The 16,111-nt window shown below is 46.1% G+C and overlaps 1 protein-coding gene across 2 annotated transcripts in view; it reads left to right on the forward strand.

Annotated features, from left to right (window-relative positions):
• TMEM131L (transmembrane 131 like) overlaps positions 1-16,111 on the forward strand; it is a 909,664-nt gene that overhangs the window by 552,976 nt on the left and 340,577 nt on the right. For both annotated transcript variants that reach the window (XM_069631301.1, XM_069631300.1), the window contains exon 14: positions 9,483-9,653. In XM_069631301.1, the coding sequence (XP_069487402.1) occupies positions 9,483-9,653 (171 nt within the window). The remainder of the gene's footprint in view (positions 1-9,482; positions 9,654-16,111) is intronic.

The following is a 16,111-nucleotide window of genomic DNA, read 5'->3' on the forward strand; positions in this document are numbered from 1 at the left end:
CCATTACTTAGGCTATCCCTTTGTTAAAATCCATCCAACGCTGATTTGATCCCTCGCTGCAAACCCCAATTCTCACTCGAGTGGTTAATCTGCGAGTCGAGAAATTGTTCCGTGCCGCACCCTCCGATCCCCTGTACATTAGGGGCCAATTTAAGCCCGATTCCCTGGTCGTAACAACCACCAAAAAGAGGGCAGGTACACCGCTTGCTTCCTTGAAGCACCTCCTGATAAGGAAAGTAAACGTCTATATGCTCTGTGGAGAAGGGTTGCCTCCACTTCAGCCTATCGGGCACGAATTGCCAACAGTGCCACCCTTTTGGCAAGCTACAATTGCCATCAGTGGGAGGAAGTGTCTGATTTGTTTTCCTCCACACCCGAACGCTTAAAGAGCCAGTTGGCTCGGCTGGCAGCAGATGGAAGGTCTGTATCAGGCTGCATGTTAAAAACAAACTTTATTGCAGCAAATAATGCTGGGAGGTTTATCGCAGAGGGTACTGTCATAAAGCGTCACGCTTGGCTAAGGCAGTCAGGAGTCAAGCCCGAAACCCAAGCAACCCTGATAGATATGCCTGTGGAGTCGAATGTACTATTCGGTATAGCAGTGGAGGAAGCTTTAAAGACGGCAAAGCATGAGTACGAGACACTAAAATCTCTTGGCCAACTCGCCAATAAACCCTCTGGACAAAGGGGTAACAATAATTTCGCCGCTTTCGGGGCCAAGGTTCCCAAAGGGGTTTAAATTATTACCAAAACCAAGGAACCTCATGGGGTAACTCCCAATCCTCACAGGGCTACCCCAGAGGTCAGCACAGGGGTCGCACTAGGGGTAGAGGCAGCCCCGCCAGAGGTGGTACACCACCCAACAAGCAGTGACATTCCACTTCAGGTTCCCTCCCATGCATCCCCAGTAGGGGGGGCTCATTTCAAACTTCACCTTTTCAAAATCCTGCTTTCTGCCAGCATACTTACCAACTGGGGGAAGCTGTTCTTACCCGTACATCTCTTCGGCGAACCAAGTATTCATCTTTACACTTTCCGGAACGCCGTAATCTTCATCTTGGCACAGTAGCACGACACGCTCCATGGTCGACAGCGGCGCCTGCAAGGAAAAACCGAAGACGAGGTTAGACATCGAAGAAACAGTCAGTTTAAGGTTGCGCTTCACCATACTGCGCGCTTTTCCTTAAACCATCACTTACCTGCTGTCGAACATTGTGGTAGCATCCATCTTCCATCCGGCCGCGTCTCATATCTCACAGCTGCATTGAGGCCCCATTTCCATCAAAGAGAAGAAAATATAAGAGAGACATTATTGCAGACATAAATAGGAGCAACATATAAAGACATTAAACAGAACGAACAGCATCACACGAGCTCAAGAAAGACTTACCAATTATAAGGAGATGCATAGTCGCAGCTGGACTGGACTAATCCTTATCAGGGATCAGTGAAGGAACTAGATCCCATTCGACGCGCACCTGCCAGAAGTAGCAGGACGGAGAGCTGATCTTCCATAATTCACAGGTGAGCTTTATGGGCTGGCGTATACTCACAGAAACCGTACTTTGGGGTGAAGGGTTCGAGAGGTACAACAATCACAGATTGGCGCACTCACACACTCTTATCTTCACGCAGGAGCAGTATCACCACGTACCACCTCTCACAGCTTTTCTACTGAGGGAGAGGCCTGAAGGGGGTGATTCAAATTCAGGGAGGGCTGCAACCGCGCCCCAACACCTCCGCAGTGGCCAGGTGAGCATAATCCCTCTACTAAAAAAGGGGGATTACATGGCAACATTGGATATGAAAGAGGCCTAATTTCATATTTCAATGTTCCCAGCACACAGAAGATTCTTGCTTTTCAAGATACACCACCAGCACTACCAATTCAAGGTGCTGCCCTTCGGAATAGCCTCCGCTCCAAGGGTATTCACAAAGGTACTGGCGGCGCACTTACGCATGGAGGCAATCCCAGTGTACCCTTACCTGGACGACTGGCTCATCACTGGGGAGTCCCTTCTAATTTGCAGAATAAACATCCAAAGAACTATCAACCTACTCTTCCAATTGGGCTTCTTAATCAACGAGAAAAAGTCAAGCCTGGTGCCAAGCACCTCAAAACAGTTCCTAGGAGCTGTCCTAAATACCCAAGAGGGGTTGGCCTTTCCATCAGAGGAAAGAAGTCGAAATTTGTTACTACAAATTCCTCAATATCAGACCCGTTGCCAAATAAGGGTGCACAGAGCTATGCGTTTGCTAGGCATGATGGCATCTTGCATTTACCTGGTTCCCCACGCGCGCCTGTGCATGCAAACCATGCAGCAATGGTTAGCGAAACAGTGGTCTCAGGCAAGTGGTCAGTAGGACGATCTAGTGGTCGTTTTGCCAACACTGGTTCGGAGTCTTCGCTGGTGGACAAGAGAAAATATTACGAAGGGGAAACCTTTCTACGATCCAGAGATACAGGCCGTCGTCGCAACAGACTCCTCCCTGGTAGGGTGGGGAGCTCACTACCTTCACCACATAGCTCAGGGTCTCTGGTCTCACACACTGGCTCAGAACCACATTAATCTGCTAGAACTTCTGGCAGTCTTCAGAGCGCTTTTGGCATTCAAACCCCTCCTATTCAACCAGCCAGTACAGATCCTAACAGACTGCACAACTGCAATGTTTTACTTAAACAAGGGGGCACTCGTTCTCATAATCTGTCCAAGCTTGCCCAGAAAATTTGGAAATGGGCACTCAAACCGAATATTTACCTGTCATCCCAACATGTTCTGGGGAAACTCAACTCGCTAGCAGATGCTCTAGCAGAGATCCCCTCCCAGAGGAACACGAGTGGCGACTAGACGAAGAGGTCGTAGGAGACCTCTTCTCTCAGTGGGGTTTCCCCCTATAGACCTATTCGCCACAAGCGAAAAAAGACAATGCCCACACTTCACAGGCAGGCTCCAAGGGGAACGCCCTATGGATGAACTGGTCAGGGATATTTGCCTATGCTTTTCTACCAACCCCTCTGATGAGGAAAGTGGTGAACAAGATCCACAGGGAACCGATGACGCTCATCCTGGTTGCTCCTATGTGGGCGAGACAACCATGGTATCCACACCTGCACAAACTGGCGGTGTGCGACCCCCATCAAACTCCTGTGCCGGTACAACCTACTTTCCCACCACGAGGGGCATCCTCAGCCCAACTTGATTAACTTGGCAGCATGGCTCCTGAAGTCAGAGAGTTCGGACATCTTAATTTACCGCAAAGATGTATGGATATCTTGAAAGAGTCAAGAAAACTGAACACGAGGCACTGTTACTATAACAAATGTTAACGATTTGTAATTTGGTGCCAGAATAAACAAATCAGCCCCGTTGATTGTACTACTTCTAATGTTGTAGCCTATATGCTCCACTTACTGGATGCAGTAAGTTTAACAAACTAAAAGTAGACCTGGCAGACTTGTCAGCCTACACCACTTCCCATAACAAGGTGTCATGGTGGAAGGTGGCAGTTGTTAAAGCAGTTATGGAAGGGGTAAAGAGACTCCACCCTCAAATTCCGAACCCACCGCCAGGTTGGGACCTTAATGTGGTACTTGCTAAGCTCATGGGACCACCCTTTGAGCCCATGCACAAGTCTAGTCTCAAACACCTGACTTACAAAACAGCCTTCTTAGTAGCCATTACTTCTATAAGAAGGGTCTGTGAAATCCAAGCTCTGTCAGTGCAGGATCCTTTCTTTACTATACATAAGGACAAACTGGTTTTACGCACTCACCCTAGATTCTCACTTAAGTTAATTTCCAAATTCCATGTTAACCAGTCTGAGCTACCAGCTTTCTTCCAGGAACCCAAAAGCTCTGCTGAGGTGAAACTCCACACACTAGATGTGAGGAGGGCGGTCCTCTACTACGTAGACAAGACCAGACCCCTAAGAAAAACAGATCAACTGTTCGTCTCCATAGCGCCAGGCAAAGGAGGAGATTGTGTCTCTAAAAATGCCATCTCTAGGTGGATAGTCAGATGTATCCAACTGTGCTATTCTCTTTCAGACAAAACACTGCGTTTTACGCCAAGGGCCCACTCTACAAGAGGTACTGGAGCCACTCTGGCTTTCATTGCAAATGTCCCCTTAGACAGTTTTTGCAAAGCAACTACATGGAGCTCTATTCACACCTTTCTTCGGCACTACTGCATTGACACTCATTCCAAGACATATACACAAGTGGGACAAGCGGTTCTAAGACATTTGTTCGCGCATGACCCTTCTCACATCCCACCTCCTTCTTCTAACACTGCTTGCTAATCTATGCACAGCATGTGATCTAAGCAGATTTCCCAAACATCAGAAGGGATACATTACTCACCGTAATCGTATTTCTGATTCTTGTGTGTGCTTAAATTCACATGCGCACACCCTCCCTCCCCTCTGAGAGAAGGTGCATGGATGCTTGTAGTCTTATCTATCTGCTTGGATAATCTGTACTCGTGCTACTCCTCATGCTACCTCATATCAGAAAAAATACAATCTGAGGGACCTACACGCGTGAGGGATCATGGGTACAGGGGATGTCACACTAGGGATAGTATTACTGGCACGCCCTGTTCGCCGTCCCTTTTCGAGTTTCGAAAAACAAACTGTAATACTCTGCAGCTTCCACTAGATGTCGGCCTATGCACAGCATGTGAATCTAAGCAGATACAAGCATCAGAAATATGATTACGGTGAGTAATGTATCATATTGTGTGTGTTCGGGGTTGGCTCCAGCTGGGTGGGGTCCAGCCCTGTGCTATCAGTTTAGGCGATTTCAGGAGATTGCTGATTTTCGATTGTCGGCTCCAGCACCACAACCGTTGGTGGGCTGAAATTATGGCCCAAAGGTCAGCATACTAGTCTGGGGTGTACTGGCGATAGTAAAATTTGACCAACGCCACCCATTCACCCTGCACACTGTTGAAGCACGGTCCGACCCTGTGCTATCGTTGTAGGTGATTCCGGGAGATTGCTGATTTTGCGATTTTGCAAAAATAGGAAGGTAGGACACAATATAATATACACAAGGCTATAGCAGACCGCCACGTGCATGTCAGCTAAAGACCCGAGCAACTCCGGGGGGTATGACGCGGCGTTTGAAAATCAAAATCACTTTGCGAGTTACTTTCCTGCCACACACGAGTACTGCGACTGCTTTTCAATTGTTTGATAATCACAATCAACTTGGGAGTTGCTTTCACTCGTACACGAGTGCTGCTGCTTTAAAATTGTACGGTCTTCAAAATCAAGTTGCAAGTGACTTTTACTCACTCGTGAGTTCTGTTCACTTGCTGGACTCCTGCTTCTACTGCACGAGTTGGGACAGAGCGCTCTCGGGTCAGTGCTTGCTTGTGAACTCGCTGGGTAAGACGTGCGCCTCCATTTCCCTCATCACATGCAGGACGTCTGCTGTTGTGTCCATGCTCGTCCAGTCCACCTTCCACTGGAGCTTCTCCTGCTCCGGAGGCCCTCTGGTGCACACCAGCCACCGGAGACCACCTCAGGGCTCACAGGTGCCTGCCAGCCACCTGGAACAGCCTTCTCCACATTTCCTGCTGCGCTGCCTCTGCAGAACTGGTCACAAGGGGGTAAGCTTCCCTCCTGCATGCTTCTTGCTGCGTGTCCTCTGGACTTTAGATTTCTGGAGGCACAGACCATTTCAGGACCGGCAGCTGATATCTGCCAATCAAAGGTCTCAGCATCTTCTGTCCTTCAGCATCTGCCTGGGCTGCCACCAAAGACCACACTGCTTCTTGCTTCCTATGCTCCTTCCCAGCAGCAATAACCTCCTGGTCCCCCTGGCCTGCACCAGAGGAGCCTTTTAAGCCTCTCAGGTGTGGGTCATTTGACCTAATGATCTGACTACTCCTGCACCTTTGTACCTTTTCAGCCCTCTCATGAAGTCCCTAATGGAAAAATTGGGTATCTGAGTGTCTGTTGTTTTACTTTGAAACCCCAATGTGTTCTTCATACTATTTATGGATTAGTATTCAACCTTGATTGAAAAGGGAAAGGTAAGCACTTTTGGGTGTTGGGGAGGTCTTTAGTTTTACAGGTTTCCTGCATTGCAAAGGGTTTTTGATTTCTCCGAAGGCCTAGGAGTTTGTGATTGTTTTCACCCTGGTTTACCAGTGTGTCTTGTTGAACGGGAAGATTTTTACCACAACAAGCCATTAAATATTTTGGCAGTGTTGAGCCAGCCTCCCTAGAGGAAGGCAAACAGAGTCTCATCTCATAGATTCCTCCCATTCCCCTGGGCCTTTTCTCCTCCCAGCTGATACTCCTGCAGAACACCACCCCCAAGGTCAGGATCATCTGCCTTTCCATGGCCACCTGGGAGTAGACCTTAGGCAGGGAATTAGTGAGGCATCCATAGGATTCATCACATATAGCATGGAAGCCATTCTGCTTTTCACTTTTAAGCTCTGTTAATCTGATTCTATATATTCAGTGTTCGTATTCCTGCAAGTTGGCAACAAGACCGGATGTGTCATAGGAGTTCAGTGGAGTGGTGAGTGACTTTTCCTGACTTCCTGTTGCCCCTGGAAAGCAAGGGTCACAGAGATTTCCTCAAATTGCACCACTTCACCGTTTGTACTTGCCTACTGTAATGAATCCAAAGGCATCATTACTCCCTTTATGGTGGTGACCTCCCTGTATGCTCCCATACCCAACATCCAAATGGCCTATTGTGGTTCCTGCCCATCTTCCCCAAGGGAGAGTGCTGAATGTCTCTCAATCAAATCTCCAGAACAATTGTCGAACCTTGTCTTGCCCTCAGAATATGATACAACCATTCCTCCAATATTTCCATGCAAGTTAGTAAAAAGAAACTACTATTCCCAGAAACACCTTAACACTGCAACGAGCAAGAGGGATGTAGGAATGAAGAGCAGAGAAAGACCTGAGGACAGGCAACGCTCTAGTTGTTGTGAGCATACACCTGTGCCCAGGACGTTTAAAAGAATATCACCAGAAGAAATGGCAGACTGCTGGTGGGAGCGTACTGCAGCTCTGCCTGTTACCGAAGAACCGAAAAGAGTACTTTGGAGCCAACTGGCTCATGCAGTGAGCAGCAGAGGACGACTTGAATATTTCACACAGGAACGCCAGAAGCAAGCTCAGTGCTCCTGGGCGTTGCTGGTGGAAACTCACAGAAGCTGCTTACCGTAGAGCTGTGAGGGTAAGAAAAGCCCTGCCAGAGCCACGGGGATGTGGAAACTGAAAGCAGAGCAGCAAGAAGGAGAGAATCCTGCAGTTATCGGTGAGCTGCAAACAGACCAGGAAATGCCACGAAGAGCCAGTGAGCCCACACTGGGACTAAGGGAGCACCGGGTTGTATTGGCGAACACGCTGTGTGTTAAACATTGAACAATACAAGTAGGATAAATGGAGAAAATCATTTCTTAATAATTTTTTATTACTTAATAAGAAAATTACTAAAAACCTGGCTCTTCAACACCACAAACTCAAACTGAAAACCGAAACAACAAAAAGAAAAAAGGATTACTAAACTGAGAGGACACTGACCGCCCCAGAACCGATTGAGAAGCTCCCACGGCACCTGGACGGGTGATGCCGGGGAGAGTGGAACACAGGTGACACCCATGGAGACGGAGTCAACAACCCCAGCCAATCCCATCCAACATCTTCACTCGCCCTTTAGTTGTTACCAGGTACCACAGTGTTGTGGAATGATCTGGATATTGGCAGTCGCCACACTAGCTGAGTTGTGGACATTGGCAGGTGCACTAGCCGTATGAGTGGGAAGGGAGGACAGGTGGGGTTGTGAGGGAGGCCAGTGGAGGTGGGAGCGAGATGTGAAAGGGACCTTGAATACCGGACGGGCCCAGATCAGAACAGAGGCGCAGGGGTGCTCCCACACCCCATCTGGGGGAGATTACATAAGCCCAACATGTCAATTCAGGATAGAGATGCGACTAACCAATTCCACTAACAATTTCCCCCTCTACATACACATCTCAAACTCCAAACCAAACACAACCACAAACCTACAGCACTACAAACCGCACAAACTTCACTACATTGCAACAACGAAACAAAAAACACACAGACTTGCACAACAGTACACGACGACTAACGGCCGCAAAGGACCCACCGGGCTGAGGCCGCCAACAGCACATCACTGCTTTCTTGCACTTTTCCAGCTTCCTCTCACTAACTCACCCTCCCTTCCTCTTTCAGAGCTGCCAGAGCGCCAGGGGACCACTCCGGTGGTGATAGTGCGTGGTACAAATGTCCTTTAACATTAATAATAATGAAAGTAAGAAGTTAAAAGCACATTGGCCTCAGACGGGAATCTTTAGCAGACAATGTAAATTAACCCACAATGTGAAGGTGGTGAATGATTGGAAGTGTGAGCAAAACACTAATGAGGCGATGTACTATGGACTAAAGGAATTGGCCAAAAGGGCTAATGTGGTAAACTATTGAAGGTGTGGAGTTGTTCAGGCAGACACCTACAAAAAGTCCCAGCAGGAGAGGTCACCAGGCAACAGCAAGCTTGTGAAAACGAGAAGCACTGGCAGGAGAGTATACCATGCAATCACAAGTGTGTGAAATATAGGGAAAAAGAGAAAGCCTGAAAGGAGAGTATACCAGATATCCTGACAACCTAAAGGCCAAATATAAATATATATGTGACTTTGATATTGAAGAAAAGACCAGAACTATTATTGTCAAGAAATTGTGAAGAAGAACCCTCTGGATTAAGGAGCAATATCCTTGAGCGACTTTATGTTGGAGTTAGTTATTTCTTTTTGGACACTTGAAATACTGAAGGCCAAAGACATTATCCTTTTCACCTTAAAATGTATTTCATTAGCATGTGAGAGTACTTTTGCAAATAGGACGGTTTTGTTTTGGACATACGGATACTGACGGATCCTTCGTTTTGAGTTTAGGTACGGAAACACCTCTAGTGCAGGGACAGCAAAGCCTTTTCCCAACCCCTTTTGTTTTATCAATAAAAGCCTTTAGCCAAAATCATGTCTAAATTTTGTCCGACTGTTATTCCTGATCCATCACACTACTTTGGAATGCTGATGCATCTGTAGAGCTAATGTCAAAAGTATTTTTACATGTATTTGCTGGTAATGAAACAGCCCTTTATTTAACTTTGTAGGCCACAGTTGAGAGAGCCAAATGAGCACAATTATGCTGCCTTTTGTCTTGATACATCCGTATGCACCTCTTAAACTGTGCTGCCCAAGGGAATTAAACTAGTGTCCTGCGCCTTCAGTGTGGAAATGGCTCTTCTAATGGGATCAATTCTCCCACGTGTCCTTGGCTACCTTTACCATTGAGGTGCGTGATATAAAATGAACAGTTCATGAGTATGCCTACATTTTGTGTGCCTTTTTGCAGGTCTTTGTGCATCAGTCTATTTTTGTAAGTTCTTTCTATAATATTGCTTTGTTTGTTTTCTCTAGATTGTAAACTTTACTGGTCAATTGACTCTGCCTCCAGGCTGCTGGAATGTATTTTCCTTCAAACTCAATGCCAAAGAATCTCCAACAAGTGTACTTACCAATCTTTACTTGGCTACAAACTTGGGAGTAAGGTTTGAGATCCCGCTGCAGATTCACACAACTCTATCCAAGGTATTGTCCTAAACGTATGTTTGTCATATTCTCGTTCTGTCATTGTAGATGTTGTACAGTGGGGTCTGAGCTGGTCTGCTGCTGCCAACACAAAGGGAATTCTGAACATCTTGGCTGGTTGGCTTTTTTGTCAAGCCCCGATTGCTTGAATTCTGCTGTTGCTCGCAGACATGCAAACCACGAGTATGCTACTCAAGAGATGGCTGAAAATGCATGTTTTGTGACTTGTCTACTCTTTCATACTTTGTGTTACTATGAAATATATTTTCAAGTCTGTCGCTGGATAGTAATGCCAGAGTCCTCGATGTTAAACACCAGGGGGCATCGTAATGGAAGAAAGGGTTGCAGTACTTTCTTCTGAAAAGGCTACCCTTTATGATTTCCGCGCCTCTAATGTTTACCCAAAGGACATTATTTTTCTGGATTCTTTCTTTTTTTTGTGGTGTAGTTGGTCTGGCAAACTCTTTTGGCAGCTGGCAATGCTTGTAAAGTGACAGATTCTGTTCTAAATGGCCTGTGATTTGTTTTTTTCTCAGCAAGCAGTGAGGTCCTCTTGGATATATTCTCTCCTTGTGTACTGGTATTGACCCCTGCTCATGAGTCGACCGCCTCGATTTGCTAATCTGCTAAGCAAAAACTGGTCGACCAGGACACTATGCCTTGCATTTTAAGTGCAGGGATCGAAGTGAAGGTTGGATAAGCAGGAGCCAAAAAGCGGCTCCTAGGTATCCAGAATTAACCAGTGACCATGAGCTAGTACATCACGTTTCACACATCTAACATCCAGATAAATTGCAAATGTATCATTTTGTCCATGTATTTATGACCTTTTATGCATTAAATGTCTTATGGATGTCTCCTAATATGTATTTATAGATAGGCCGAATGCACAGAGTTAAATTCAGATAGATGCGTTTGTTCAGCATCATTTGGTCTGGGGAGCCAAATGTAGCTCCTGGTAGCTGTTGGTGTTAAGTTAACCAGGCTCCTCTTGGCTACAAGCAGGAGCTAAATAGCTCCCAGCTCCACTCGATTTCGAACCCTGAAGTGAGATTTTCTGGTGACTTCCTGTTGATGCTGCTCTTACAGATTTCAGCTTCTCCTAACACAGTGCACAATAAACGTGAAACCATTTTGCTCACACAAGAAGCAGCATAGATGCTGCCAACTTCTACACAATTGTGTGCAGGCCCACCTCTCCCTAAACACACATCTGTTGAATTAACATGAAAAATGCCATGTGGGTTGTCATCAATTGGTGGGCACCTATGAACTGGCCAACTGCTCCAGAAGGTGCACAATATATTACTTTTGTTTATTGAAGACCCTCACTCCCCATGTCCTCTGTACTGCTGACTAAATAGTCCTATCAGTCAGCTGTTCCTTTTCGTTTGATTTGGTCATTCCCACAATGTGCCACCTCTCTGTACAAAATATATTATTGCATAAGATCCAGAGCGTACTGTACAGACTGATCTGAACTATTCTCTGAAGTGCATGAAAGTTGTAATGTGTGGTTGGGTGTTGTGAGAAACCTGAAGTTGTCTCTCTAGCTAGTGCCCAGCAAGCTGTCATCCCGGTGGGCAGGACACAGCCATTGCTATTGGATCCAGTTCCTGCGGGTGGACCAGTGAGGGAGGGTCACGTGGATGGGGGGGAGGGTCCTTGGGGAGTGGGACACTGACAGGTGAGATGCGGTATCCCCCTTCTTTCAACACCATTTCCCCATCCTACCACCTAGGAGATTCCAAAACGCTGCCCCCCTGCCCGCTTTTTGGACACAAATGCTTTCACACAACATGAAAGACAACAGACGAACACCAGTGCCGTGCCATGCCGTTTAACGGACATGTCCCAATACAAGGGTCAGGCAATGGACCAGAATCACACACACCTGATGGCCCTTTCCCACAGGGATAAAAGATGGAGCACGATGGCACAGGACGAGCAAGGCAGATTGCAAGACATGAGAGCTAACTCAGCATGGCAGTTCAAGAGGAGGCGAAAGACGGCGAATACCGAGAGAGTGACGAAGAGAGAACTGACCTTGCCCTTTCTGATCAAGGCCCGTGAAAACAAAGACAGAAACATAAGGCCGCGAACAAAGGCCAACGTGTGTTGCAGCAGATGTCAATGGTACACGAGACCCTCCTCTGCTGATTACCAAGACTGGGAGAGATGCTTGTCTAGGTTGTACCAACCTTGACTCGAAGGAGAAGAAAGCCAAGCTGTTCATCACAGCCGGTGAGTCGAGGGGAGAGTTGATAAGATACCGAACTGTGATGAACGAAAAGTAGCAAACAGCTAATTTGAACATTGAAAGATAACGAGGGGGGAAACCACAGCAATAGAGGCGTCCGCCACCACGTGGGTGCTCACGCAGGTAACTCTAGGCGATTACCCAAAGGTAGGGACTACCATAACCAGAAAGCTTTGAGAAGAGGCGAAGCAAAGTGGTTATACACGGGTCTTGTAAAATCCTCTGTACCGTTGAAAGTCTTTGACCGACAGATGATTGAGAAAGCTAAGGGAAATTAATTCTGCATGGGGAAAATTAGTACATGAACAGTGTGTTCACAGGAATGAACCCAACGGAGGGATGTCCATAGTCAATTGTTTGAAAAGACATTAAGACTTGTGAATGCAAGAAAAACCATTGTGAACCCGAAGGAGGGAGGCAAGCGTTTGAAAAGCAGCCCGAACCCGGAAGAGGGAGATCCAGGGGTGCAAAGTCACCACCCAAAGTTCATTTAGAAAGGAAGTGCTCGATTGATTTGTTGAATACAATTTGAGGGTTCTGCGTCCGGAAGATGGGGACCCAGGTGTAAAGCCGTCATCCAAAGTACATGTGGGACAGAACTGTGTGTGTTGAATGCATCAGGCCCTCGTAGGCAAGAGACTTTTATTGGAAGGAGACTAAACCATCGAAGAACCTGATAGCTGGTACAGAACTGTCGACTCGTGCTGGGAATGATAGAGTGTGTGCTGTGCTTGGGAGATGCACCTTGTCCCGTGCTCAAAACGTGGGGAAGGGAGACCCCTGGCAATCACATCCTGACTTATTAATTCGTGACCACTTCTTTCTTTATTGAGAACATTACCCCACACTTCTTTTTTTTATTTAGAGTAAGGATTGGCAATAGGTTTTCTTAGTATCGGCCATTTCATTTTGACGCAACGCCACAAGGAATGCCTTATTTTGCATTTTATTGTCGAAGCTTGCTTCAATCTTAGATTTAGGTTTAGGTTAGGCGTTTTTCCACCCTGCATTTCACAGTTTAACAAACACCCTTGAACTGTGATCACTTGTCTGCCTTTACTATTGCCACCAAGAGTTCCTTACAGTGTCCAGGTTGTGCTTTAACCTTGTTGGTTTTGTTATGTTGTGGTATAAGAGTAAAAATAGTATCATTGGCCCAATTGTATACTAACCCCACAGTGTGATAAGGTGTTTGTTAAACATGTTTTGGGGCAGTATTTTGGAAAGGTGACGGTACCCATGTTTTTGTAATATTTTGTGTAATAACTGTTTTACTAAGTTATGAAATATTAAACCGTTTTTTAACAGATCTCTGGCAGCAGTGCAGTGGAACTTTTCAACCATATACATAGCATAGTTCAACGTTATCAGTAGATGTGGAAAAGACAAGGGTAGCCTGTTTCCTTGTTGTCTTAGATTAGATTGTATTGTTTCTTCCCCCTCAAAGGCCCCCGATATCAAAAGAAAGTGGGAAGTGCCCATAGTATATTCTCTCTGTACTGCTGAGCCATTATTGTCCTTCTTAAAGCTCACCCTTCCATCCTCGTTAGTTGGCCATTTCAATCCAGACTGCAGTACCCACTTCCATAGATCTAATTGGGGAGACGACTGTGGACAACAGCCTGAAAATGAAATCAAAATCGGAGTACTCTAACCATGTTTTCCGGCTGATTTTTACATTCTACAAAATGCTTCCCTTTGCAGGCAATGAACCCTGCGGCTGCTAATTTCCCCCCAGTTTTATGATGTTGGTAGGGATGAAGTTTCCTCTCCAGCCATTTCAATTATTGGGAATGTAACCGGCTCAATGAGAGTTTCAGATCCGTGCATGTTGATAAAGAATATGGCAAGGCCTGACTTTTCTCACAACAAAGTGTGATGATTACAAAAACAAAATCTTGGTGTAGCGTCTTACTTGACAAACCTAGTCAAGTAAATATACCCTTCAGCTAGCAAATCAGAACTATGCACAGATACTTGTCCATTATTTGGTTCCTGTCATATCGTGCAAGCTGAGGCTGACATCCTTATCGTAGAGCAGCAGTGATTTATAGCAGTAAAAGTGCCCCTTAGGATTTGAGTTTATTGTAAGGCTACCCTCTGCCAGGAATATTTTGTAGGTTTCTGATCACTATGTGAGGCATACATCAAAAGCTGCTCTTGTGGCTGGGCTTGATGGAGGCATGGTTGTCACCTGTCTTATTTTATAAGCTTTTCAGGAGGAATATGTGGCGAAGTCTGCCCTCAGCGAGGCGACAGTAGTGTAGTGGATCATGAAGCCTGCATCTTAGTGTACAATTTCATCAGGCCGAGTTCTTAAGCTGCTTGATTGTACTTTCAGTGCCTGACACATTGAGCAAACTACTTGTTGACTAATCAGAGTGCACAACATATTAAGACAAGCGTGATTGCCACTATATTGCATTTACATGATTTTTCACTCGTAAAACACAAGGCTGTTTAATGTTGCTTATTAAGTGTAACTTTCCCCAACCCCATGGAAACGACCCAGCAGGCTGCAAAAAAGTGTTATTTCACAATATCTCTTACATTGAACATCATAGAATGTAGTGTAATCACACATCCCATGCTGGATATAGAGTAATCTATTGCAATTAAATACAAGCAAGGAGTAAACCTCACCTCTCTTACATTGCATGCCACTATCTGCGATCAAATGCATCACTGGGATGACCCAACAGTGTGTGCCACTTAATGTTATGCCATCCTTTCATTAAGACCTCCAATGTGGCCTTTGGTCAAAAAAATCAATTTTTGTTCCAAGGTGATTCGTTTTTTGTTAATATCTTCGTGTGATTTACCTCTTACTTGTTTAAGACTCACTCATTCCAAATCATTTAATTCATGTTTCATTTCCAAAAAGTGTTTGACTGAGGTACATAGCTGCAAGTGCACTTGATCATATAAACCACGGTCTCCGTTTACTTCGTTTGGGGACACATTGTACATTGTCCACACGGGTGGTGTCCCGTAACGTGCGGTAATCCCCATAAGGTGCATTGTCTCATAGTACCCTTCTCGGTTAGTATATCGTTCCTAATGACGATATTCCGTATGCTAGTACTTTTCCTGAATGACATTAAAAGAGGTGGTGTACTCATCCCTTTCCTCCAGTTTTTCTTAATAATCTTGACTTCATAGGATAAGTTACTGAATGTATTAACAAACACCAGGGGGAAATGAAAATGATTCAATAAAACTAAATATATATATTTTTAAACTACAGACAAAAATGCACTATTACACTATAATAGCCACCATGCACGACATGTGGAGGACAACCTCCCTGTAGTAGCACAAGGGAGGCATATGCAGAAGGAGGTAATGCACTGAGCGAGAAGCTAACATCGCGAGGTTACTGTCATAGAATACATAGACAGCGAAAAAGAGAGTTCAATAATAATAGCTAGACTCTATTGGGGAAAAAGGATACATGTGGACAACAAGAAAGAGAACAATCCTGCCAGCTCAGCCAAGGGATGTGTCTCTGGAGATTCTGTCAACCCTTCACACCTTGGGGGGGTCAGAGATCAAGAAGAGGATGCCACTGGGCCCAACTCCAGTGGTCCGGTAGGCCCCGGTTCTGCCTCCATCGAAGAAGAGGACGCATCATCCAATGCCCCCATTTCAGCCTCCACATCCGCGTCTGGCCCCTTCTCCCCAGCAGATTCAGACACTGGTACGGGGACGGATCCAGCCACAACTACGGACGACAATGATATAGTTGCAGCGGACGGCTAGTCTCCGCATTTGGATACACCACCTAGGGTGTACCCAGCGGAAGAGGTGGAGGTTGTTCCACTCCATGATCGCCAGAGACTGAGCTTTTTCAGCTTGTTGCCGAAGAAGCCTGGAAGGAGGGTTTCCTGTACCAGAGGTGCGAGGCCAAAAGGAAGACCATCATGGCGGTGCCCCTTCTGAATGTCCTGTGGGAAGAGCTCCTGGCCCTCATGAGGAAGCCTTGTACGGCTCCAGCCAAATGGGATAGGCTGGAGAAGAAGTATCAGGTGCCGGACTCGGCACCCAAGTGCCTGAGGTTGCAACCATCGCCAGATTCGGTGGGATCTGTGGCCGCGAGGAAACAGTCAGCTAACCTTTTATCATTGTCTTCGGTCCCTCCGGACAGCGAGGGGAAGAAGTTGGATGCCATGGGAAGGAAGGTGATTTACACTGCAAC

The sequence above is a fragment of the Ambystoma mexicanum genome, chromosome 6q (genome assembly GCF_040938575.1).
Source record: "Ambystoma mexicanum isolate Mex_15411 chromosome 6q, UKY_AmexF1_1, whole genome shotgun sequence".
NCBI classification, from domain to species: domain Eukaryota; kingdom Metazoa; phylum Chordata; class Amphibia; order Caudata; family Ambystomatidae; genus Ambystoma; species Ambystoma mexicanum.